The sequence below is a fragment of the Trichechus manatus genome, unplaced genomic scaffold, assembly GCF_000243295.1.
Source record: "Trichechus manatus latirostris isolate Lorelei unplaced genomic scaffold, TriManLat1.0 scaffold00202, whole genome shotgun sequence".
Taxonomy (NCBI): Eukaryota; Metazoa; Chordata; class Mammalia; order Sirenia; family Trichechidae; genus Trichechus; species Trichechus manatus.
This window is the reverse complement of record NW_004444138.1, coordinates 2,305,599-2,333,484: the sequence shown is the minus strand read 5'-3', so window position 1 is coordinate 2,333,484 and position 27,886 is coordinate 2,305,599. Positions and strand designations below refer to the sequence as shown.

Here is a 27,886-nt window from a genome sequence, read left to right as displayed (position 1 = left end):
CTCGGTACACGTTTACTGAATGAATAAATAAGGTGGTGGAGTTGTTGTTGAGGAGTCCCTGGGTGGCACAGTTAGGCACTCAGCTACTAACCAAAAGGTTGGTAGTTCACACCCACTCAGAGGTGCCTTGGAAGAAAGTCCTGGTGATCTACTTCCAAAAAAAAATCAGTCGTTGAAAACTCCGGGGACTCTGACACACATGGGGTTGCAATGAGTCTGAATCAACTCCACAGTAATGGTTTTTTGTTTGTTTTTTGGTTTGGAGCTCTGCTGTCATTGTTAACTGCCATCAAGTCAGACCCCAATTCACGGTGACCCCATGCAGTATGGAACAAAACAATGTTCTAGAAGCTGAGGTTTAATTGTAGTAAATTGGATGGGCACCTGAGGCTGGGACCCAGTCCTGTGACATCCCCATGATCGGTTGCAGATTAGACCATTGTGATCCAAAGAGTTTTCATTGGCTGATTGTTGCAAGTAGATTGCCTGTCCTGTCTTCCTAGTCTGTCTTAGTTTGGAAACCTGCTCAGCATCATAGCAATCCTGAAGCCTCCGCAGATAGACAAGTGGTGGCTGCATATAAGGTGGATTGGCCAGGAAGTGAACCTGGCTCAGCAAGAACTCTACCACTGACTTCTACACAATCCATTATTCCAGGTGCAAAGTATACTAAATTACTGCCCAGATCTAGGGCATAGACTGACTACTATTCATTTCAATCATGATGCTTTAATCAATGATTAAAAAAAAACAAATCTTGCCCACTAGGAGTTTACATTCTCAAGAGAGGAGACAGACCACAAAATAAGTGAATTGATTAGATAGTCTATGAGAAGGCAGCAAGAGGTATGGAGAAAAATAGCGCAGGGAGGATCACTTGCACGGGGACGTTGCAGTGCGGGGGAGGGGCTGGCCATTCTAGTAAAGAGGGTGGTCAGAGCCAGGCCCCCTGAGAGAGTGCTCTATGAGCATCAGGGAGGGGTGGTGGCAGGTTTGTGGATATCGATGGGAAGAGCTTTCCTGGCTGAGGAAACAGCAGAGCAAAGGCGTGAGGGTGGGAGGAGCCCTTCGGGTGTACAGGCAGTCCCTGGGTTACGAACGAGATCCATTCCTGTGTCTTTAAGTCGAATTTGTAGGTAAGTCGGAACAGGCACATATCGTTCTTATTTAACATCAGTAGTCAAATGTTAGTTTTAGTATAGTATATATTTTACCTTTCTATGCATATACGTGCATCTCGGAAGACGTCTATGCATATATGTATGTCCTGGAAGAAGTACAGCCAGAATGCTCTTTAGAAGCAAAGATGGCGAGACTACATCTCACATACTTTGGACATGTTATCAGGAGGGATCAGTCCCTGGAAAAGGGCATCATGCTTGGTAAAGTAGAGGAGAGGATCAGCGAAAAAGAGAAAGACCCTCAACAAGATGGATTGACACAATGGCTGCAACAACGGGCTCAAACGTAACAACATTGTAAGGATGGCGCAGGACTGCACAGTGTTTCATTCTGTCGCTAAGAGTTGGAACCAACTCAACGGCACCCAACAACAACAACATGTATATAAAACACTTAAGAAACACTTCCAAACCACACAATGTTTTCATGAGCCTCACAAAATAGTGCGAGTGTTCACCAATGTATGTGTTTAACTCAAATTTTGAATATAATATCCTTTAGGCAGTCTGTTCTTAAGAAGTAGCCCACAAGCTGATCATTCGCAACCCGGAGACTACCTGTCCACCAAGTTGCCCCTCGGACATTCAGAGCTAAGTCCACAAATGGAGGTGACCCTACCTTTCCCCAAACTTTCCAAGATGAAGCACCTGAGTAGCTCAGTCTCCCAGGATGGGCCCCCATCTCTCTGAGGGTTCTACAATTAACCCATAATACTCTCCCCTCCTGAAATAGCTATCTCCAGGCCTCAGACAAAGCCATCTCTGCTCTCAAATCAGTGCTTAAAGCTCAACTTCTGCAGAAAATAATGTCTCAGAAAAACAACAGAACTCGAGTTCATTAGTTTCCCACTTAAACCCAGCAGAGATGGCCGCAACCAGCAGCTAGCTGAAACAGCTCCCTAGGCCGCCATGTCCTTAAATGTGTGTTGAGTAGTTAGTGCCGCGATGAGTCTGTGAGGGGCTGTTTTCTTCTCCACTCAACAAATGTCTAGCAAGACCCTACAAAAGGCTTGGTACTACACAATACAAGGGAGCAGCTCCCAGACATCTCTGACCACAAGTACATTTTAACACAACAGCCTGGTGCTCGTGAACTTAATGTGTAAATATACACAAAACCAAAATTTCACAAGACAGCTCTTACTGCATACAACACAGTCTGATACTTCTTATTCTATTTTATTCATCTATATTTGTTCAATACGGTATAACCAGAGTTCTAAGAACACTTTCTTCATGCCGTCGAGTCGATTCTGACTCATAGTGACCGTACAGGACAGAGTAGAACTGCCCCATAAGGTTTCCAAGGAGCAGCTGGTGAATTTGAACTGCCAACCTTTTGGTGAGCAGGTGAGCTATTAATCACCAGGCCCTGAACACTGTCTAGGCATCCCAAATAGAGTAATATATATGTAAAGTGTCCTGGGTGGCACAAACGGTTAAGCCCTTGGCTCCTAACCAAAAGGTTGACGGTTCAAATCCGCCCAAAGACGCCTCGGAACAAAAGCCTGCTGATCTACTTCTGAAAAATCAGCGATTGGAAAACCTATGTGCTCCACTGAGAACCCTGTGGAGCATGGTTCTACTCTGACACACATGGGGTCACTATGAGTCAGAGTGGACTCCACAGCAGCTGGTTTAGGGGCAGGGGTGGTTCAGCGGTAGAATTCTCGCCACCCCTGTGAGAGGCCTGGGTTCAGTTCCAGACAATGCACCTCATGCGCACCACCACCCGTCTGTCAGTGGAGGCTTGTTAGTTGCTATGACGCTGAACAGGTTTCAGTGGAGCTTCCAGGCTAAGACATCCTACTTGCGAAAATTAGCCACTGAAACCTCTATGCAACACAGTTCTACTCTGACACACGTGAGGTCATTATAAGTCAGAGTGAACACCACGGCAACTGGTTTGGTTTTGGTTTGGTATAAAATCCACTGCCATTGAGTCGATTCCAACTCATAGCGACCCTATAGGACAGAGTAGAACTGCCCCATAGGGTATCCAAGGCTGTACATCTCTACAGAAGCAGACTGCCACATCTTTCTCCTGAGGAGCTGCTGGTGGTTTCCAACCACCGACCTTTTGGTTAGCAGTCAAGTGCTTTAACCACTGGGCCACCAGGGCTCCTAGGTTTGGTATATAAAGTACAAAACAAGCAAAATGTATCTATACAGTCAGAAGTCAGCATAATGGTTGGGGGAGGGGTAGTGGTAATCAAAAGGAGCACAGTGGGATTCTGAGGGCTGCTCATAGAATGCTCTGGATCTCAATATTGATTACACGAATACTTTCAGTTTGTGGAAATTCAAGTTGTAGCTTTACAACACATGCAGTTTTCTGAATGTATATATACTTTAATACAAAGCCTAAAACACAGAATGAATACCCCTGATGATTTTATCATCTAGCTGGAAAGACAGGACGCCGGAAGCAATGAAACCTAGACAAGACGTAGTTAAAACAAAGCTGGTGGAACAAAATCCAGTTATTCTTCATATCTTAGTCTCCTAGTGCTGCTGTAACAGAAATACCACAAGTGGGTGGTTTTAAAGAACAGAAATGTATTTCCTCGCAGTTCAAGAGGCTAGAAGTCTGAATTCAGGGCACTAGCTCTAGGGGAAGGCTTTCTCTCTGGGGGCTCTGTGAACTCGGTTCCTTGGAGATCTCCACATGGCATCTATCCTTTTCCACCCCCTACCCTTCTCCACCCTTCTGCTCCTCCCCATCCCTCACTTGTGCTTGCTTCTGTGCCTAATCTGCCCTTTTTCTATCTCAAAAATCTTTAAGTTTAAGACACACCCTACAACGATATGGCTTCATTAACATAACAAACAAAACCCTATTCCCAAAAGGGATTACTTACACAGGTGTAGGGGTTAGGATTTGCAACATATATTTTTGGGGGGTACAAATTCAGTCCATAACACTAAGGATCCTGTGGTCCCATTCCCTCAAAGCTGAGTCTGGTGGGGAGACCCCACTACAGAGAGGTCCAGAAAGGGGAGCTGTGGTGAGAGATGGCAGGGATCACACACAGCCAGCAAGTCCCTTGCCCTTCCATAAATGCTAGCTGGGATTTCCATCACAAATACTGCAAGGGTCAGGAAGGCTTAGGGGAAGACGTGATTCCATCTTGAAGGCCAGATAGAAATTAAAGAGGTGAACTCTAGGGATCTAACAGAAGAGACACGAACAGACATACAGACATGTGCATGCCTATGTTCACTACAGCACTATTCACAATAGTAAAAAGATGGAAACCACATAAATGCCCATCAACGGATGAATGGATAAACAAAATGTGGTACATATATACAATGGAATACTATGCAGCCAGAAAGAAAAATGAGTTCTTGAAACATCTTGCAACATGGATGAACCTGGAGGACATTAGGCTTTGTGAAATAAGTCAGTCATAAAAGCACAAATATTGTATGATCTTGCTTTTATGAAATGACAAGAAAAGGTGTATATACAGAACCAGTGTTCACGGGTGTTTACCAGGGATGGGAGGGATGGGCAGAGGGGGACTCATTCTCTAGATAGGAGTTGCTTTTTGTTTATGGTGATGGGAAAGATAGCATTGAATGTGGGTGAAGTATGCACAGCTTGCCTAATGTAACTGATGTCACTACACTGTACACAAGAAAAAGGATGTATTGGCAACTGCTATATTATATATAATTTCACAATAACAACAAACTATACATATATATACATATGTATGTATACCAAAAAAAGCAAACTCATTGCCGTTGAGTGGATTCCGACCCATAGCCACCCTATAGGACAGAGTAGAACTGCCCCATAGGGTTTCCAAGGAGCCACTGGTGGATTCGAACAGCCAACATTTTGGTTAGCAACCATAGCTCATAACCACTCTGCCACCAGGGCTCTCTCTCTCTCTCTCTCTCTCTCTCTCTCTCTCTATATATATATATATATATATATATATATATATATATATATACACATACTTATACGTGTGTGTGTGTATATATATATATATACACAAATTATGGACAACATTGTGAAGAATAGGAATTCCACAACACCTAATTGTGTTCATGAGGAACTGATACATAGACCAAGAGCAGTAGTTTGAACAGAACAAAAAGATATTGTGTGGTTTAAAAATCACAAAAAGTGTGTGTCAGGTTTGTATCCTTTCACCATGCTTATTCAAACTGTATGCTGAGCAAATAATCCCAGAAGTTGGACTGTAAGAAGAACTCGGCATCAGGATTGGAGGAAGACTCATTAACAAACTTCAATATGCAGATAACACAATCTTGCTTGTAAAAGCAAAAAGGACTTCAAGCACTTACTGATAAAGCTCAAAGACTACAGCCTTCAGTATGGATTACACCTCAAAATAAAGAAAACAAAAATCCTCACAACTGAAAGGATAAGCAACATCATGATAAACAGAGAAAATATTGAAGTTGTCAAGGATTTCACTTTACTTGGATCCACAATCAAAGCCCATGGAAGCAACAGTCAAGAAAGCAAACAGACCAAAGATACAAGGGAAATATTAGTCCATAGGACTAATGGATCACAAGTACCACAGCCTCCACTAGCCTGAGCCCGGAACTAGATGGTGCCCTGCTACCACCACCAGCTGCTCTGACAGGAATCACAATTGAGGGTCTGGGACAGGGCAGAGAAAAATGTAGAACAAGATTCAAATTCACCCCAAAAAACAAGTCCAGACTTACTGGTCTGACAGAGACTGGAAGAACTAAGACTATGGCCTTAGGACATCCTTTTAACTCTAAACTGAAGCCACCCTCAAAGTTCACCCTTCAGCCAAAGATTAGACAGGTCTATAAAACAAACAATAACACACATGACGAACATGCTTCTTAGTTCAATCACGTATATGAGACCAAAAGGGCCACTCCTGCCCAAAAACAATGATGAGAAGTCAGGAAGGGACAGGAAAAATGGACGGGTAGAAACGGGGAATTGGGGTGTGGAAAGGGAGCAAGCTGCACATGGTGGGGATTGCAACCAATGTTACAAAACTATTTGTGTACAAATTGTTGAATAAGAAACTAATTTGCTCTGTAAAGTTTCACCTAAAGCACAATAAAAAAAAAAAAATAGAACCAAAAAAAAAAAAGGAACAGAACCAGAATTATACAGATGATGGAATTAGCATATAAGAACTTTAAAACAACTATTAGAAATATGCTTAATGATTCAAAGGGAAATATTAATATAATGAGAACAGAAATGGAATGTTTAAACAAAAAGAAACTAATAGAAATGTAGAATTGAAGAAAATAATTATTTGAAGTGCTAATCTTATTGAATGTGATTAATAGCAGATTAGCCATCGAAGATGAAAGTGTCAGTGAATTTGAAGACACAGCAATAGACACTCTAAAATGAAGCACAGAGGAAAAAATGATTGGGAGGTATGGAGGACAGACTCTCAGTGACCTATTTTAACCATATGAGGTTAAAAGTATTTCAGTTTGACCTTGAGCTGTCCACTAAATGTTTCCAGATAGCAATCTGATTTAAATAAAATACATGAAAACATTTTTTTAAATAAAAGAAAAAAAAACGAAACAACATATTTCATTGGATAATTCTGCTGCAAAAGACCTCATTAAAGTGTTGAAAAGCAAAGATGTCACTGTGAGGACTAAGGTGCGCCTGACCCAAGCCATGATATTTTCAATCACCTAATATGCATGCAAAAGCTGGACAATGAATAAGGAAGACCAAAGAATAATTGATGCCTTTTAATTACGGTGTTGGCAAAGTATATTGACTATACCATGGACTACCAGAAGAATGAACAAGTCTGTCTTGGAAGAAGAACAGCCAGAGTGCTCCTTGGAAATGAGGATGGTGAGACTTCGTCTCATGTACTTTGGACATGTTATCAGAAGGGACCAGTCCCTGAAGAAGGACATTGTACTTGGTAAGATAGAGGGTCAGCAAAAAAGAGGAAGACCCTCGACGAGATAGATTGACACAGTGGCTGCAGCAATGGGCTCAACATGGCAACAACTGTGAGGATGGCACAGGACCGGGCAGTGTTTTGTTCTGTTGTACATAAGGCTGCTATGGGTCAGAACCTACTCAATGGCACCTAACAACAACAACAACTTATATATACAAATAGAGGCTACCAATGCTGAAACTTCTTAGACATAACCAATCGCCTCACGGGATTAGTTATCTTGGTTTGAAGACTTCAGGTCATAGACTCGTGAGACAATTCAGTCAACTGACATATAGTTCATAAAGTTTATGTTCTGCATCCTAGTTTAGTGAGTAGTGTCTGGGGTCTTAAAAGCTTACAAGCAGCCATCTAAGATACAACTATTGGTCTATATTGGTTTGGAACAAAAAAGAAAGACAGAAACCTGAGAATCAAAGGAACCGGACTATAGGACTAATGGTCTACATGAACCACCACCACCTCCTCTACCTTGAGATCAGAAGAACTACCGAACATTCTGATCAGGGTCACAATAGATGCATCCTGATAAAAAGGGAGGAAAATTTGGAACAGAACTCCAAATTCTCAAAGAATCCAGATTTACTGGACCCACTGAGACTAGAGGAATCCCCAAGACTATTGTCCCAAGATACTCTTGAACCAAAATTATCTCCTGCAGTCCCCTTTTAACTAAATAACAGTTTAGCTTAAAAACTAAAGAATGTCTCCCTTGAGTACTGTTTTCTTTTTAAAAATTATACATATGATACCAAATGGTGAAGAGTTACTCTAAAGCATGGATGAGAAGTTTAGGGGGTGGTGAGACTAAGTTAATGAGAATGGAACAACTAGAATAGAAATAATGAGATTGTTGACACAATGTAAAGAATGTAATCAATGTCACTGAACATTATGTGTAGAAATTACTGGGTAGGAACCTGTTTTGCTGTGTATACTTTCACCAAAAATACAATAAAATATTTTTAAAAAGAAATTAAAATGGTGAAGAAGTGGGCAGGGGGAGGGGTATTTCAACAAGAGGAATAACTGGTGCAAAGTTACCAAAGGCAGATTCTCAGGACAGAGAGAGTCCGATGAAGAGGGGTGGGGGGTCAGATGCACTGGAAGGACCATTCACAGAGTTGAGTCAAGGCAGCAGGAAATGGACACCACCAAAGAGGTTACAATGGACAAGGGATACAGTGGGCAGCAGTCTTCCCTGGTGGCCTCCTCTAGGCTCCCTTCCACCACTTCCCAAAGAACTTTCCACTAACCTCCCATTATCCCTACCTGCCAGCACAGCCAGGATGACCAGCAGGGCAGGAATGCCTTTCCAGCAGCCCTCCATCTCATCATGTTCTTCCTCACCCTGAGGAAAGAAAGCATACAGGTCACAGTCCTGACATGAGTCAAGCATTTATCGTTCAGAGGTAGTCTGCACCCGTACCAGCTAATGTGGGTATGGATGGCTTAGATCAGCACTTTGAAGTGTGATCAGGTCTACTCCCCTCACTTGCTGTGGAGTCTATTTCAACTCTTGGCGACCCCATGTGAGTCAGAGTAGAACTACGCTCCATAGAGTTTTCAACGGCTGGTTTTTTGGAAGTAGATCGCCAAGGCTTTCTTCCAGGGTGCCTGTGAGTAGACTCGAACCTCCAACATTCTGGTTAGCAGCCAAGCCATTTGCAGCACCCAGGGGCTTAGACCTCCTGAATCAGAAACTCTGGGGGCAGGCCCAGCTCTCTGTAGTTTAGCAAGTTCTCCAGATGATACTGCTGCTTGCTCAGGTTCCAGAATCACTGCATTAACTAATCTTACCTTCCAAGCCCATGTATATATTATGGGATGCAGATGGCTCACCATTACCACGGAACTACTGACCAAGATGTAGAGCATGAACTTACTTCTATTCATTTCAATCAGGATGCTTAATAAACAATGAAAAAAACATCTTGCCCACAAGGAGTTTACATTCTCAAGAGGGGAGACAGACAACTAAATAAGTGAGGCTTATATTATGCCAGTGAAACAGTAGATGCAAAGGGCCTGGGGTTGAACTGTGCCAGGCATGTTTGAGGAGCTGCAGAGAGGGCAGTTCTGTGGCTGGGGCAGAATGAAGGATGAGTCTAGGGGAATGAGGTTAGAGTTAAGATTGACCAGTTGGCAGCACTTGAGAACTTGATCATGCACACCTCTTTGCTCTTCCTTCCAACTCCCTTTGTTCTTTGATAACCACAGTCTTAGTTATCTAGTGCTGCTACAGCAGAAATACCACAAGTGGATGGCTTTAACAAAAAGAAATTTATTCTCTCATAGTCTAGGAGGCTAGAAGTCTGAATTCAGCGTGTCAGCTCCAGGGGAAGGCTTTCTCTCTCTGGAGAAAGATCCTTGTCATCAGTCTTTCCCTGGTGTAGGAGCTTCTCAGCCCACGGACGCTGGGTCCAAAGGACGTGCTCCACTCCTGGCTCTTCTTTCTTTCTGGCATGAGGTCCCACCACCCTGTCTCTCTGCTCGCTTCTCTCTTTTATATCTCAAAAGCGATTGACTCAAGATACAACCTAATCTTGTAGATTGAGTCCTGCCTCATTAACATAACTGCCTCTAATCCCGCCTCATTAACATCACAGAGGTAGGATTTACAATACATAAGAAAATCACGTCAGATGACAAAATGGTGGACAATCACACAATACTGGGAATCATGGCCTAGCCAAGTAGACACATATTTTTGGGGGACACAATTCACTACACTACCCATGCATTTTTTCTTTTTACTTTTTCCTTCACCCCTGGGACAGGCCTATCCAAGGCACTGTTTAGTCCCATTGTGCATGTAGAGCTAAATCACCAACACACTGAATGTACCAAGATCTGTCTGCAAAACCAGAAGCTCCTTAGCCTCACAAAAAAAGACCTCTATTCCAGACATTCTTGGATACCACAGATGTGTGGCTCACAGGGATCTGGGGCTGGTTTTTCAGGCGACAGCTTTGACATCTGCGCAGATATCACAGACCACACAGTCCCTCCAAAACATACAGTGCCCTTTCCTACCAAAGACCTCAAGATGGGGTTTTCAAATGCATCAACACACTCATTCAGGGTTCTGGTCTCCTTTCTTCTCCACAGGTAACAACCAACCATAAGCAGACATGTTGTTGGGAGCCGTCAAATTGATACTAACTCATAGTGACCCTACAGGGCAGAGTAGAACTGCCCCCTAGGGTCTTTAGGGTTGTGATCTACGGGAGCAGATGGTCAAGTCTTTTTTCCCAAGGAGCCACAGGCTGGATTCAAACTGCCAGCCTTTCTGTTAGCAGCCAAGTGCTTAACCATTGCATAACCAGAGTTCCTATAAGCAGACATACAAGAGCTGAAATAGTCACGGGCAAATAACCATCATACCTCAGCCTGCGAAAAACACCTCATGCGAGTTGTTGAATAAAACAGAGTGTCGATGGAAAGGAGAGGTGAGATGCTCAGGTCAGTGACCACATTTTCAGCTCAAGCACGTTACTGGATATTTACAGCTTGTGAGAGCAACATCGGGCTTAACACTCATTGGTTTCTCTGGTTCCTTTGGAGAGCAAAATTCAACCTTTGATCGAAGTGCTCGGCTGCTAACCGAAAGGTCAGCAGTTCAAACCCAGCAGCCGCTCTATGGGACAAGGATACGGCAGTCTGCTTCCATAAAGATTACAGCCTTGGAAACCCTGTGGGGCAGTTCTACTCTGTCCTATAGGGTTGCTGTGAGTCAGAATCGACTCGACAACGATGGATTTGGTTTTGGTTTCTGATTACTCAGGCGCATGATAACGTTCAGCCCTTCTGTGCTGCAGCTTCATTGCCTGGTGACACCAAGCCTCAGGAGATAATCTGAAAAGTTCCTTCAGCAGCACATTGTACGGCAGCTGTACGCAACCGAAATGAAATCACTGCCTTCCTGAGATGTAATTAAGACCCCGAAAAAATAAATCATTTACTAAATCTCAAGGTTCAATTAACACAACTTTACCAATCAATGGCTCTACCAGTCATCCAGAACACTAGGCTGCAGCAGAGGACCAGGGAGAAATTAAGCCACCTAGCTGTAAAAGGTTATTCTACATCTTACAGAAAGCTATAAATTGGAAATGTATTAGTGAAACTACAGCAATAGATTAAGGTTGCTTAGGAAATACTTTCAGTCACTGATCTGAATGACTCACAATTTGAGTCAAGTCAGAGACTTAAGAACAGAGGATTAAACTTATTAAATGCTCCCTTTGGCCCATGTCCTCACACAAGATTCATGTGTATTGAGTCTCTGTATGAAAGAATGATTCTGTTTTGAAAGAATCCAAATGCTTTAAAAATCAGAACCACAGGGCCGTGTAGGAATGGAACACACTGAGAGCAACAAGAACCCAGTTGTGAGATGACTAACCAGTTGCTGTGGAGTGGATTTCAACCCATGGCAACCCCATGTGTGTCAGAGTAGAATATGCTCCAGAGGGTTTTCAGTGGCTGAGTTTTTGGAAGTAGATCACCAGGCCTTTCTTTAGAGGCACCTCTGGGTGGACTCGAACCTCCAACGTTTCGATTAGCAACAAGTATATTAATCATTTGCATCACCCAGAGACTCCATGAGATTACTACCTGCATGGATTTGGTGCTGGAAGGGTGTGCACAGGAGGGACACTGTCCCAAAGCTGGTTTCAAGTTTAAAATAAAATCAGACAAGTCACTTTAATTAAACAAGGACCTATGCCAGGTGTGGGTCAGTTAATATCTCTGTGGAGGAGTTTGACTGGGACCCAAGATTTAATTTCTTGTTCATTTCTATATGAAAGACTTAAATTATCTAATTTTAGTTGAAAAACTGCAAAGTCATCTTGAAGTCTTAAGTCTTACTAAATTATGTTGAATAGACAAGATTTAACTGCCAACTAATTTCTTATTACACTAAAAAGGCAGATATTAACCCTCAGAAAATATGTGGGGACCCACCCAGCTAGTCATATCGGTTGTCAAATCGGATAATCTCAGTTAATTAACCCTTATTTCTGGGTTGTTAAAAATAGTTTAAGAAGCCCTGGTGGTGCTGTGGTTGAAGCGCTTGGCTGTTAACAGAAAGGTTGGCATTTCAAACCCACCTGCCTCTCCACAGGAGAAAGATGTGGCAGTCTGCTTCCGTAAAGATTTACAGCCTTGGAAACCCTATGGGACAGTGCTACTCTGTCCTCTAGGGTCACTATGAGTTGGAATCAACTCGACAGCCGTGGGTTTGGCCTTTTTTTCACTTTGGAAATAGTTTGATATTTGCCAAAGGTGCCTTCTCAGGCAGCAGCATGAAGCCCAAGGCTAAACGGGCAGAACAGAGGCCAAGTTGCTTCTCAAGGGTTAGTGGGAATTAGCTAGAACAAAAACCAAGCAAGGGACTCACTCAAAAGTACCACACCTGAATAAAAAGACATTAACTTTTCTCCTACAAATCCAAAGACTCCAGCTCTGCGCCCCCTCACCTCCCGACTTTCCGGGCATTGGGCCTACCTTGGCTTTGCCTGACAGGTTGTGGGCGGTCCTACAACTTCCACAGATTTCACAGCAATTCTACTTTCCATAAAGACTTCGCATTGAGGAGAGAAAAAAAAAAGGTACTGACAAGAGTGTCCAATAAACAACACAGGTCTTAGTAATTTTCCTGCTTCTGAATCCTGAGCCCCGAAATTCTAGCACAGTCTCAGCCATAAACGTGTCCCTGAAACAGCTCATGGTGTAACCGAGACGGCCTCCATTAGATATCTTCCCAAATTTCTAAACTCAAAGCAGCCGACTCTTTTAATTTTTAACTTTCTAGAAGCTGAGAAAGACATATTAATGCTCTCCCTGGGACACCCAGCAGAAGGCCTCCTCAGGGCTCTAGTGTCCCTGTCAGGAGAGCTAATTAATCAGTGGGAGGAGGCCCAGCTACCTTGCAGATCAACCCACTAGACAAGTCCACCTTGCAGGAGAGGAACCAGCGAGTTGTTCTTACCTCAGGTAGTTGACCTCATCAGGACTTCAGAGGAAGCACTCTATTTCCAAAGTCTTCTTGGCCTGTGTCCTCTCTCTACACAAACTCAAAAACAAATTCCTCCTGGCTCTTAAAGAGTCCCAAGCCCTCTTCACCAGCTGACAGGAAGTGCCGTATGAAATTTTTCGGCCACGTCACTGGCCGGCTTATAAACAAAGAAGTGCCCTCTGCAACCGACTCCACACTCCAGAAAGGTGTGAGTACCCCAAAGGGACATATTTCCTCATTAATCATTAGCCAGTCCCAAACAGCAGCCACAGAAAATCCAAACCTGGGACTGATAAGCCAAAGGCCTCAGGGCCAAGATTCCCTCACCCCAGCCTCCACTCTCCATTTCTCCCTCAAGCCTTTCTCAAGTCCCTGAGAGCCAGGCCCCCCTCTGTCCCCCATCACCCTGGTTTTTTCTCATCCATGGACTAGGAGGAGGCAGACAGGTCCCTTCCTGCCTGAAGCACAAGGACGTGGTGGACATTGTTGGATGGCCTGACTGACTTTGAGGTCTTTCCTTGCCTCCAGCACAGACTCAGGAGCTGGTCAAGCTGGTTCCTTCTCCCTCGCAGGCACCTAAATATCCACTGGAACAGGTTCTTCTGTTAGGAAAAAAAAATCCCAAAAGTGAAGTCCTCTGGAATGTGAAGTGTAACTTTCTGTGGAGCATTTATGTGAAAACTGTGGTCTTCACTGGTTGTCTTCAGGCCTCTGACTTCCCATGCCCACCTCTTCAGAGGTGAGCAAACGAACTTGGCTTTTCAGAAAACAAAATTGCCGTGGAGTCGATTCCGACTCATGACAACCCCATGTGTTACAGAGTAGAACTGCTCCATAGAAGTTTCTTGACTGCAGTCTTTATAGAAGCAGATCGCCAAGTCTTTCTTCTAGAGCACTGCTGGGTGGATTTGAACCACCAACCTTTATGTTGGTAGATGAGCACAAACCGTTGGCGCCATCCAGGGACCTAACTCTGGAACAATTTCAGGAAAAGATCATTGCCCTAGATCATGACACGAACCACCATATTATCTGCTTTTGCAATAGTTCTTGGACCTTTTGGAATATCTGCCTTATCTCCTCATTATATTTAATCTTCTCAGAGGCCTCAGTCAATGGCATCTGCACATAACAGGTACCAGCAGAAGGTATAGATCATATATTTGGACTAGACCCGGAGACAAATAAAATGGGAGAAAATGCTGTTCCTTCCAGTAATGGACATCGATCTCATTTGTAGCCTCTTTAGCCACCGGAAACCACTTCATCAGGATTACTTTCCTGTCCTTCACAATTCAGTGAGCCCAGAACTTATTTCTCCTAATGGTCATTTTTCCTTTCTTCTAATAGAGCTCAGACTATAGCCACACTATTTAAAAAATCATGTTGACACACTTCTTCCCTTTCTCAGCTAAGATATTACTTTCTAGCCCTTCCTCCACAGACAATAGGCGTATCTGAAAATCTGTATTTTAACTGACATGTCACCAATATCAAATTACAAATAGTTTTACCTATCAGTTCTTCAGCGTTTAAGCGAAAGCTATTTTTAACCCAAATACTTTTTTTTATTTTTGGCTTGAGTTCCTTTTCTACACTTTGCATGTCCCTACCTGTTGTTGTTAGGTGCTGTCAAGCCGGTTCTGACTCATAGCCACCCCATGCGCAACAGAAGGAAACACTGCCCGGTCCCGCACCATCCTCACAATCATTGCTGTGTTTGAGCCCATTGTGGCAGCCACTGTGTCAACCCATCTTGTTGAGGGTCTTCCTCTTTTTCACTGACCCTCTCCTTTACCAAGCATGATGTCCTTCTCCCATGACTAATCCCTCCTGATAGCATGTCCAAAGTGTGTGAGATGACGTCTCGCCATCCTCGATTCTAAGGAGCATTCCGGCTGGTACTTCTTCCAAGACAGGTGGGTTCTCTCTTCTGACAGTCCATAGTATACTCAATATTCTTCGCCAACACCATAATTCAAAGACATAAATTCTTCTTTGGTCTTCTTTATTCATTGTCCAGCTTTCACATGCATATGAGACAACTGAAAATGTCATGGCTTGGATCAGGTGCACCTTAGTCCTCAAGGTGGTATTTTTGCTTTTTAACACTTTAAAGAGGTCTTTTGCAGCAGATTTTCTCAGTGCAATATGTCATTTGATTTCTTGACAGCTGCTTCCATGATGTTGACTGTGGATCCAAGGAAAATGAAATCCTTGACAACTTCAATATTTTCTCCATTTAGCATATTGTTTGTTGGTTCAGTTGTGAGGATTTTTGTTTTCTTTATGTTAAACTATAACCCATACTGAAGGCTGTGGTCTTTGATCTTTATCAGTAAGTGCTTCAAGTCCTCTTCACTTTCAGCAAGCAAAGTTGTGTCATCTGCATATAACTGGTTGCTAGTGAGTCTTCCTCCAATCCTGATGCTCTGTTCTTCTTCATATAGTCCAGCTTCTCAGATTATTTGCTCAGCATACAGATTGAATAAGCATGGTGAACGGATACAACCCCGATGCACACCTTTCCTGATTTTAAACCACACAGTATCCCTTTGTTCTGTTCAAACGACTGCCGCTTGGTCTGTGTACAGGTTCCACGTGAATATAATTAAGTGTTCTAGAATTCCTATTCTTCAAAATGTTATTCATAATTTGTTATGATCCACACAGTCGAACGCCTTTGCATAGTCAATAAAACACAGATAAACATCTTTCTGGTATCCTCTGCTTTCAGCCAGGATCCATCTGACACCGCAATGATATCCCTCATTCCATGCCCTCTTCTGAATCTGTCTTGAATTTCCAGCAGTTCCCTGTGGATGTACTGCTGCAACCTTTCTTGAATTATCTTCAATATAATTTTACTTGCATGCACTATTAATAATATTGTTCAATAATTTCTGAATTCCATTGTATCACCTTTCTTAGGAATGGGTACAAATATGGATCTCTTCCAGTTGAACGACCAGGTAGCTGTCTTCCAAATTTCTTGGCATAGACGAGTGAGTGCTTCCAGCATTGCATCCATTTGTTGAAACATTTCAATTGGTATTTTGTCAGTTCTTGAAGCCTTGTTTTTCACCAATGCCTTCATTGCAGCTTGGACGTTTTCCTTCAGTACCATCAATTCTTGATCATATGCTACCTCCTGAAATAGCTGAATGCCAACTAATTCTTTTTGGTACAATGACTCTGTGTATTCCCCCCATCTTCTTTTGATGCTTTCTGCATCATTACATTTTTTGCCCATAGAATCCTTCAATATTGCAACTCAAGACTTCAGTTTTTCTTCAGTTCTTTCAGCTTGAAAAATGCCCAGTGTGTTTTTTTCTTTTTCCTGATTAGAGTGGCCTGTAGTGGCTATTTCTAAATGTCTGATATTTCCAGGTAAGTGCTAAGGTTCAGGGGAGAGCAGAAGATATGTTAATGGCCCCAACTTTTTATCCTATTGATTTAAAATTGTACAGCCACCCATTGGATTTGTTCAAAGAGCTCTAGAGTTTTAGGTCAAGGATTTTCATCTTTGCCTGCTTCTGCGGGTTTACTTGTGTAATGAATTTCCCAAATCCTTATTAATCTGCAGGTAACTTTCATAGCTTTCAAGTAAGGAATCTCTAACAGTTTCGTGAAGTCAGTGTTGGCCAGGACATTCTTCGGAGTTCCTCACACCTACAGGTCACATGGCCAGGTTAGTCATAGAGTCCACTAATTGCACTCAGTAAATATTTAGAAAGCACTTACTATTTGCCAGACAGTCTTCTAGGTACGTGCCTACTGTATAAACAAGCCAAGTGCCTGCCTTAGCAGGACTTGCTCTCTGCAGGGGAGAAAAACAGGAAGAAATACACAGCACCATTCACCCACAGCAGGCCAGTGCTAGCTCTACACCCTCACAAGCAGCCTCAGCTTCTCAAAGGCACTTTGCCAGACAAGGCCTGAGAAATGTTTTACTTGCTTGAACAGTTGGATAGGAATATGTTAGGAGTTATAATGGGTAATAATAATAATGATACCACCAACCAGTTGCCGTCAAGTTGACTCCGACTCATAGCTACCCCATGCGTGTCAGAGTAGAACTGTGCTCCACAGGGTTTTCAATGGCTGATTTTTCTAATGTAGATCACCAGGCCTGTCTTCTGAATCACCTCTGGGTGGACTTGAACCTCCTATCTTTCTGTTAGCAGCCAAGTGTGTTAACCATTTGCACCACCTGTTGTTGTCGTTTGCCATCAAGTTGATTCTGGGACTCCATAATAATAATAGTTAATAAAAATAGGGAACACTTACAGAAAGCTTACAATAGACTGAATCATTTCTCTAAGCACATTACATCATTATTAACCTTAAAGAAGCCTTACGAAGTCCTATAAGGTTGGTTAACTTCATTTTACCCACAAGGAAGCTGAAGTAAGAGTATGATGAGGATTAACTCTGTATTCACTTCCTTGGGCTGCCATAACAAATTACCACAAAATGGAGCCTTGGTGATGCAGTGGTTAAGAGCTCAGCTGCTAACCGAAAGGTCAGCAGTTTGAATCCACCAGCCACTCCTGGGAAACCCTGCAGGGCAGTTCTACTCTGTCCTACAAAGTCTCTATGAGTTGGAATCAACTCGATGGCAACAGGTTTTGGTTTTTTGGGGAGGTGGTTTCAAACAACAGAAGCTTATTTTCTCACAGTTTTGGAGACAGAAGTCCAAAATCAAGGTGTAGGCAGGGACGTGCTCCTTTGAAGACTCTAAGAGAGGAGCCTTCCTTGCCTTTTCCTAGATTCTGGTGTTCACCAGCAGTTCTCGGCTTCCATCTTCACATGACTATCTTCCTCTGCGTCTCTGCCTCTCTTCTCTTTTTATAAAGACACCAGTCACATCAGATCAGTGTTGTTGTTTTTAGGTGCCGTCGAGTCAGTTCCGGCTCATAGCTACCCAGTGTACTAAAGAACAAAACACTACCCGGTCCTGTGCCATCCTCACAATCGTTGTTATGCTTGAGGCCATTGTTGCAGCCACTGTGTCAATCCATCTCCTTGAGGGTCTTCCTCTTTTTCGCTGACCCTCTACTCTACCAAGCATGATGTCGTTGTCTAGGGAATGACCCTCCTGACAACATGCCCAAAGTGTGTAAGATGCAGTTTTGCCATCCTTGCTTCTAAGGAGCATTCTGGTTGTATTTCTTCCAGACAGATTTGTTCATTCGTTTGGCAGTCCATGGTATATTCAATATTCTTTGCCAACACCACAATTCAAAGGCATCAATTCTCCTTTGGTCTTCCTTATTCATTGTCCAGCTTTCACATGTATATGATGCAATGGAAAATACCGTGGCTTCGGTCAGGTGCACCTTAGTCTTCAAGGTGACATCTTTGCTTTTCGACACTTTAAAGAGGTCTTTCACAGCAGATTTGTCCAATGCAATGTGTCTTTTGATTTCTTGACTGCTGCTTCCATGGGTGTTGATTGCGGATCCAAGTAAAATGAAATCCTTGACAACTTCAATCTTTTCTCCATTTATCATGATGTTGCTTATTATTCCAGTTGTTAGGATTTTTGTTTTCTTTATGTTGAGGTGTAATCCATACTGAAGGCAGTGGTCTTTGATCATCATCAGTAAGTGCTTCAAGTCCTCTTCGCTTTCAGCAAGCAAGGTTGTGTCATCTGTATATAACTGGTTGTTAGTGAGTCTTCCTCCAATCCTGATGCTCTGTTCTTCTTCATTTAGTCCAGCTTCTCAAATTATTTGCTCAGCATACAGACTGAATAGGTATGGTGAAAGGATACAACCCTGATGCACATCTTTCCTGACTTTAAACTACGCAGCATCCCCTCGTTTTGTTCAAACAACTGCCTCTTAATCTATGTGCAGGTTCCTCATGAACACAATCAAGTTTTCTGGAATTTCCGTTTTTTGCAATGTTATCCATAATTTGTTATGATCCAGAGTCGAATGCCTTTGCATAGTCAATAAAACATAGGTAAACATCTTTCTGGTATTCTCTACTTTCAGCCAGGATCCATATGACATCAGCAATGATAACCCTGGTTCCATGTGCTCTTCTGAATCCAGCCTGAATTTCTGGCTGTTCCCTGTCAATATACTGCTGCAGCTGCTTTTGAGTGATCTTCAGCAAAATTTTATTTGCATATAATAGTAATGATATTGTTCGATAATTTCTGCATTCGGTTGGATCACCTTTCTTGGGAATAGGCATAAACATGGATCTCTTCCTGTCATTTGGCCAGGTAGATGTCTTCCAAATTTTTTGGTGTAGACAAGTGAGCACTGCCAGCACTGCATCTATTTGTTGAAACATCTCAATTGATATTCTGTCAATTCCTGGAGCCTTGTTTTTAGACAATACCTTCAGTGCACCTTGGACTTCTTCCTTCAGTACCTTTGGTTCCTAATTCTTGAAATGGTTGAATGTTGACTGATTCTTTTTGGTACAGTGACTCTGTGTATTCCTTCCAACTTCTTTTGATGCTTCCTGCATTATTCAACATTTTCCCCATAGAATCCTTCACTATTGCAACTAGAGGCTTGAATTTTTTCTTCAGTTCTTTCAGCTTGAGAAATGCTGAGCATGTTCTTCCCTTTTGGTTTTCTATCTCCAGCTCTTTTCACATGACTTTACTTTGTCTTCTTAAGCCACCCTTTGAAATCTTCTGTTCGGTTCTTTTACTTCATCATTTCTTCCTTTTGCTTTAGCTACTCAACATTCAAGAGCAAGTTTCAGAGTCTCTTCTGACATCCATTTGGGTCTTCTTTCTTTCCTGTCTTTTTAATGACCTCTTGCTTTCTTCATGTATGATGTCCTTGACGTCATTCCACAACTCATCTGGTCTTCAGTCATTAGTGTTCAATGAGTCAAATCTATTCTTGAGAGGGTCTCTAAATTCAGGTGGAGTATACTCAAGGTCGTACTTTGGCTCTGGTGGACTTGTTCTAATTTTCTTCAGTTTCACCTTGAACTTGCATATGAGCAATTGATGGACTGTTCCACAGTCAGCCCCTGGCCTTGTTCTGACTGATGATATTGAGCTTTTCCATTGTCTCTTTACACAGATGTGGTCGATTTGATTTCTGTGTATTCCATCTGCGAGGTCCACATGTATAGTCACCGTTTATGTTGGTGATAAATGGTATTTGCAGTGAAGAAGGCGTTGGTTTTGCAAAATTCTATCATGCCATCTCCAGCAACATTTCTGTTACCAAGGTCGTATTTTCCAACTACCTATCCTTCTTCTTTGTTTCCAACTTTTGCATTCCAAACACCAGTAATGATCAGTGCTTCCAAATTGCATGTTTGATCAATCGCAGACTGCAGAAGTTGGTAAAAAATCTTCAATATCTTCATCTTTGGCCTTAGTGGTTGGTGTGTAAATTTGAATAATAGTCATATTAACTTGTCTTCCTTGTAGGCATACGGATATTATCTTATCACTGACAGCTTTGTACTTTAGGATAGATCTTGAAATGTTCTTTTTGATAATAAATGCAACGCCATTCCTCTTCAAGTGTCATTCCCAGCATAGTAGACCATATGATTGTCCGATTCAGAATGGCCAATACCAGTCCATTTCAGCTCACTAATGCCTAGGATATTGATCTTTATGCATTCCATTTCATTTTTGAGGATTTCCAATTATCCTAGATTCATACTTTGTACATTCCACCTTCCCATTATTAATGGATGTTTGTAGCTGTTTCTTCTCATTTTGAGTCATGCCATATCAGCAAATGAAAGTCCTGAAAGCTTGACTCCATCCACTTCGTTAAGGATGACTCTGCTTTGAGGAGGCAGCTCTTCCCCAGTCATCTTTTGAGTGCCTTCCAACCTGAGGGGCGCATCTTCCAGCACTATATCAGACAATGTTCCGCTGCTTTTCATAAGGTTTTCACTGGCTAATTCTTTTCAGAAGTAGACTGCCAGGTCCTTCTTCCTAGTTTGTCTTAGTCTGGAAGCCCAGACGAAACCTGTCCGCCACAGGTGACCCTGCTGGTGTCTGAATACCTGTGGCATGGCTTCCTGCATCACAGTAACAAGCAAGCTCCCACAGTACAACAAACTGACAGACACGTGGGGACATCGGATTATGGTCCATCTTAATGTCTTCCTCTTAACTTGAAAACATCTGCAATGATCTTATCTCCAAATAAGTCCACATTCACAGATACCAGAGGTTAAGAGTTCAACAGACCTTTTGGGAGGGACACAATTCAATCCATAAAGTGCCGCTTTCAGAAGACATCTCTGAGTTGTTAAATTTGTTTTTTTTAATAAGAATGTTTACTCATTCAATAATGAATTCATTCATTAAATACATACTTTTTTTTTTTAGCTCTGGGCCCTGTGTTAGGAGCTGATGAGAAAAATAGTGAGCAAAACAGACAGGGGTCCTGCCCCCAGGAAGTAAAGTTATTAATCAAATAATTTCTCAAATACGCACATAGTTGTAGCATCTTATTTATGAGACCTGTGCCTGAAGGCCTAGCATAAGTCAAAACTTATGTACCTTATGTAACAATGTTCATAGTCATACAAATCTAAGGCAGGTGTGGTGCATTTTAGCCCTGTTTATGCTTTTTTACTTTCTGGGCATCAGTTCTAGTCCGAGTCGTGGGGACTGACCTTCAGAGCACAGAATTTCATCTGACTTCCAGCCCCGAGGTCATGATTTTTAGCAATGTTTTTAAGAGCTAGCCACAGCCCTAGCCCTGGCACTACCACTTAGTGATAGTGGATGCTTGGTATTATTAGAGCTTCTAGAAGAATTTTGAGTTACAGCAGTGAATGGCATAACAATAGTGGAGTAGTCACCAAAACCACTCTCTGAAGTTTTGTAGAAGTAAACAACAGCCAGGGGTCCCCCCAAGACTGACGCTAAGCAGGGTAGGGGGCTGGGGGAATTCTGTTCACCAGCTACTGAATGCAACATGCTCTCCCACCCTCACGGCAAGAGTGGAAACACTTGGAAATGTAGCTTTGAAACTGTGCAATTCCTAAGGGACTTTTTTTTTTTTTTTGATAATTTGGGGGATTTATATTATTTCAAAGTTTGAACATAAAGAGATACTTTATTAGTATTTTCATTGTTGTCGTTGTTGTTAGTTGCCATTGAGTCGATTCTGAGTCATGGTGACCTTATGTACAACAAAATGAAACATTGCCTGGTCCTGCATCATCCTTACAAATTGCCAGCATATTCAAGTCCATTGTTTTGGCTACTGTGCCAATTCATCTCACCAAGGTTCTCCCCGACCCTCACTGGCCATCTAGTTCACCAAACATGATGTTCTTCTCCAGTAAATTGACCCCTCCTGATGATGTGGGCAAAGCAAGTGAGTTGGACAATGTTCAGTTGTGATTCATAAAGTTTTCATTGGCTAATTTTTAGAAGTTGATTGCCAGGCCTTTCTTCTTAGTCTGTATTAGTCTGAAAGCTCAGCTGAAACTTGTAACCAAATTTTATTAACTTAGTGTATTTCAAATCCATTACCTCTGTCATTAAATACTCCGTTACATTATTTTTAATGACTAAACATATCTAGGAGCCCTGGTAGCACAGTGTTTAAGAGCTACAGCTGCTAACCAAAAGGTCAGCAGTTCGAATCCATCAGCCACTCCTTGGAAACCCTTTGGGGCCATTCTACTCTGTCCTATAGGGTCGCTATGAGTGGGAATCGACTTGACAGCAACAGATTTGATTTGGTTTTAAACAAATCTAAGCAGTCTCCTACTTCACATTGTTTGCAGTTTTATCATTATAAGCTGTGGAGAACACTGTAGCTAAATCTGATAGTACGTACCTGTTAGGGATTGGAATCCTGACCCCTACGCCTTTGAATTTGATGTAATGAAATATAATGCTATTCCCTTCCATAATGCAATCTAATATTATGTTAATGAGGCCATACCAGTGTAGGGTGGGTTCTAAACCTAATCACTTCCGAGTTATAAAAAGAGGAGATTAGATACAGAGACAAGCAAGCACAAATGGGGAAGGTAGATGCCATGTGAAGATTGCCAAGTAACCGAGAAACATAGGGGCTACAGAAACTGAAAGAGACAAGGATCTTACCCCAGGGCTGACAGAGAGAGCCTTCCCCTAGAGCCAGTGCCCTGAATTCAAACTTCTAACCTCCAGAACTGTGAGAAAATAAATTTCTCTTCTTTAAAGTCACCTGCTTACAGTGTTTCTGTTAACAGCAGCACTAGGAATCTAAGACAACATCTACTGATGTCCTTACAATCATTTCTTGAAAATGTAATGGCCGAGTCAAAAGACATGCACATTTGGGAAGTCTGATAGTTCCAGGATCACTGTACCGCCTCAGGCAGGGTAGAGCAAGCTAAGGTCCAATATTCTCAACACCAACAGCTCTTTTAATTTTGACAATTTTAATAGGGGGAAAAAAGCACTGTTGTTTCAATTATCAAAGGAATGTACTGTAATGTAGAAAATGGAAACATTTCAAAAAAATACACAGAGGTCATTAAACAGAATCCACAGCCCTATCACCCAGAGGGAACCACAAAAAAGAGTTTGTTATAAAATGTTCCAACCCTTTATTTGTGTAGAGGGAGGCAGTGGGGGGGATTCTATAAATGTATATGTGTATATGTTGTCTATAATTTTTTAACTTTTTATTGATGTAGTATATATAATTTTATATATAAAATTTCTGTTTTCCACCTAACCCACTCAACCAAATGGCCTAAATGTTTTCTTAAATTTATGTACTCTTCTGAAATAATTTTAAATGGTTAGAACATATTATTTTATGGATATACATCACTTATTTAAAGAATTCTGTATTGTTATACCTTAAGTTGCTTATATATTTTTTGTTACTAGAAAAATTAAACTTGAATAACTACATATACTTTTATTATATGCGTTATATTTGTTATTGTTGTTGTTAGGTGTCGTTGAGTTGGTTCCGACTCATAGCAACCCAATGGACAACAGAATGAAACACCCTAAACCATCCTTAGTCATTGTGATGCTTGACCCTATTGTTGCAGCCCCTGTGTCAATCCATCTCATTGAGGGACTTCCTCTTTTTCACTGACCCTCTACTTTGCCAAGCATGATGTCCTTCTCCAGGGACTGCTCCCTCCCGATAACATGTCCAAAGTATGTGAGACGAAGTCTTGCCATCCTTGCTTCTAAGGAGCATTCTGGTTGTACTTCTTCCAAGACAGATTTGTTCATTCTTTGTCCAACTTTCATATGTATATGTTGCAATTGAAAACACCATGAGTTGGGTCAGGAGCACATTAGTCCTTAAAGTGACATCTTTGCTTTTTAACACTTTAACGAGTTCTTTGGCAGCAGATTTCCCCAATGCGATAGATCGTTTGATTTCTTGACTTCTGCTTCCATGGGCATTGATTGTGGATCCAAGTAAAATGAAATCCTTGACAACTTCAATCTTTTCTCCATTAACATGATGTTGCTTATTAGTCTAGTTGTGAGGATTTTTGTTTTCTTTATGTTGAGTTGTAATCTATACTGAAGGCTGTAGTCTTTGATCTTCATCAGTAAGTGCTTCAAGTCCTCTTCACTTTCAGCAAGCAAGGTTGTGTCACCTGCATATCACAGATTGTTAATAAGTCTTCCTCCAATCCTGATGACTTGTTCTTCTTCATATAGTCCAGCTTCTCGGATTATTTGCTCAGCAAACAGATTGAATAAGTATGGTGAAAGGATACAATCCTAACGCACACCTTTCTTGATTTTAAACCATGCAGCCTCCCCTCGTTGTGTTCAAATGACTGCCACTTGGTCTGTGTCTTAGTCATCCAGTGCTGCTCTAACAGAAATACCACAAATGGATTGCTTTCAACAAAGAGAAATTTATTCTCTCACAGTCTAGTAGGCCACAAGTCCAAATTCAAGGCATCAGCTCCAGGGGAAGGCTTTCTCTGTCTGTCATCTCTGAAGGAAGGTCCTTGTGATGCATCAGTCTTCCCTTAGTCTGGGAGCTTCTCTGTGCAGGAACCTCAGGTCCAAAGGACACACTCTGCTCCCAGTACTGCTTTCTTGGTGATGTGAGCTTTCCATGTCTCTCTGCTTGCTTCGCTGTTTTATATCTCAAAAGAGATTGGCTTAAGACACTTTCTAATCTTGTAGATCTCATCAGTATAACTGCCACTAACCCATCTTAGTACATCATACTGATAGAGTTTACAACACTTAAGGAAATCACATCAGATTACAAAATGGTACACAATCATACAATACTGGCAATCATGATCCAGCCAAGTTGACAGATATTTTTGGGGGGCATAATTCAATTCATGACAGTCTGTGTACATGTTCCTCTTGAGCACAATTATGTCTTCTGGAATTCCCATTCTTCACAATGTTATCCATAATTTGTTATGATCCACACAGTTGAATGCTTTTGCATAGTCAATAAAGCACAGGTAAACATCTTTATGGTATTCTCTTCTTTCAGCCAAGATCCATCTGACATCAGCAATGATATCCCTTCTTCCACATCCTCTTCTGAATCTGACTTGAATTTCTGGCAGTTCCCTGTTGATGTACTCCTGCAATTGCTTTTGAATGATCTTCAGCAAAATTTTACTTACATGTGATATTAATGACATTGTTCGATAATGTCCGCATTCTGTTGGATCACCTTTCTTTGGAATAGGTACAAATATGGATCTCTTCCAGTTGGTTGGTCAGGTAGCTGTCTTCCAAATTTATTGGCATAGACAAGTGAGCACCTCCAGCACTGCATCCATTTGTAGAAACATCTCAACTTGTATTCCGTCAGTTCCTAGAGCCTTTTTTTTTGCCAATGCCTTCAGTGCAGCTTGAAACTCTTCCTTCCAATTCTTTTTGGTACAGTGACTCCGTGTATTCCTTCCAACTTCTTTTGATGCTTCCCGTGTCATTTAATATTTTCCCCCATAGAATCCTTCAAAATTGCAACTCGAGGCTTGAAGTTTTTCTTCAGTTCTTTCAGCTTGAGAAATGCCAAGGGTGTTCTTCCCTTTACGTTTTCTATCTCCAGGTCTTTGCACATTTCATTATAATACTTTACTTTGTCTTTCAACCCTTTGAAATCTTCTGTTCAGCTCTTTTACATCATCATTTCTTCCCTTCTCTTTAGCTACTCGACATTCAAGAGCATGTTTCAGAGTCTCTTCTGACATCTATTTTGGTCTTTTCTTTCTTTCTTGTCTTTCTAATGACCTCTTGCTTTCTTCATGTATGATGTCCTTGATGTCCTTCCACAACTTGTCTGGCCTTCAGTCATTAGTGTTCAATGTGTCAAATCTATTCTTGAGATAGTCTCTAAATAGGTGGGATATACTCAAGGTCATACTTTGGCTCTCGTGGACTTGTTCTAATTTTCTTCAACTTCAATTTGAACTTGCATATAAGCAAATAATAGTCCATTCCACAGTAGGCCACTGGCCTTGTTCTGATTGATAATACTGAGCTTTCCCTTCATCCCTTTCCACATATATAGTTGAGTTGACTCCTGTGTATTCCGTCTGGCAAGGTCCATGTGTATAGTCACTGTTCATGTTGTAAAAAAAAAAGGTATCCACAATGAAAACGTTGTTGGTCTTGCAAAATTCTATCAAGTGTTCTATAGCATCGTTTCTATCACCAAAACCATATTTTCCAACTACCAATCCTTCTTTGTTTCTAACTTTTCCATTCCAATCACCAGTAATTATCAATCTGTCTTGATTGCATGTTTGATTAATTTCAGACTGCAGAAGTTGGTAAAAATCTTCAATTTCTTCATCTTTGACCTTAATGATTGTTGCATAAATTTGAAAAATAGTTTTATTAACTGCTCTTCCTTGTAGGCATATGGATATTATCCTATCACTGACAGTGTTGTACTTCAGGATAGATTTTAAAATGTTCTTTTTGATGATAAATGCAAGACCATTCCTCTTCAATTTGTCATTCCCGGCATAGTAGACCATATGATTTGATTCAGAATGGCCAGTACCAGTCCATTTTAGCTCACTAATGCATAGGATATCAATCTTTATGTGTTCCATTTCATTTTTGACAATCTCCAATTTTCCTAGATTCATACATTATACATTCCATGTTCTGATTATTAATGGATATTTGCAACTGTTTCTTCTCATTTTGAGTCATGCAACATCAGCAAATGAAGGTCCCAAAAGCTTGACTCCATCCATATCATTAATGTCAACTATACTTTGAGGAGGCAGCTCTTCCCCAGTCATTTTCTGAGTGCTTTCCAACCTCAGTGGCTCATTTTAGGGCACTGCATCAGACAATGTCACCCTGGTATGCATAAGTTTTTCACTGGCCAATTTTTTCAGAAGTAGACTGCTACGTCCTTCATCCTAGTCTGTCTTAGTCTGGAAGTTCCACTGAAACCTGTCCACCATAGGTGACCCTGCTGGTATTTGAAATACCGGTGGTACAGCTTTTAGTATCACAGCAACACACAAGCCACCACAGTACAACAAACAGACAGACACTTGGTAGTATGTATTATATAGTAGAAAATAATACAGTATATACAATTTCATATCTTATTTTATTTAACACTACATTATAAGTATATCATTACAAACCATTCAGGAACATTGTTTTAATTGCCACATGGTAGTATGCTACAATATAATAATAATATAGGGGAGTTCTGGCAAAATGGCACTCTAGGCAGAAGCACACG

The 27,886-nt window shown here is 41.6% G+C and overlaps 1 protein-coding gene across 1 annotated transcript in view; it reads right to left on the bottom strand.

Moving 5' to 3' along the window:
- Positions 1 to 27,886, bottom strand: part of IGSF5 (immunoglobulin superfamily member 5) — an 83,622-nt gene that overhangs the window by 45,965 nt on the left and 9,771 nt on the right. The window contains exon 2 of the mRNA XM_023742140.1: positions 8,435 to 8,513. Within this exon, the coding sequence (XP_023597908.1) occupies positions 8,435 to 8,513 (79 nt within the window). The remainder of the gene's footprint in view (positions 1 to 8,434; positions 8,514 to 27,886) is intronic.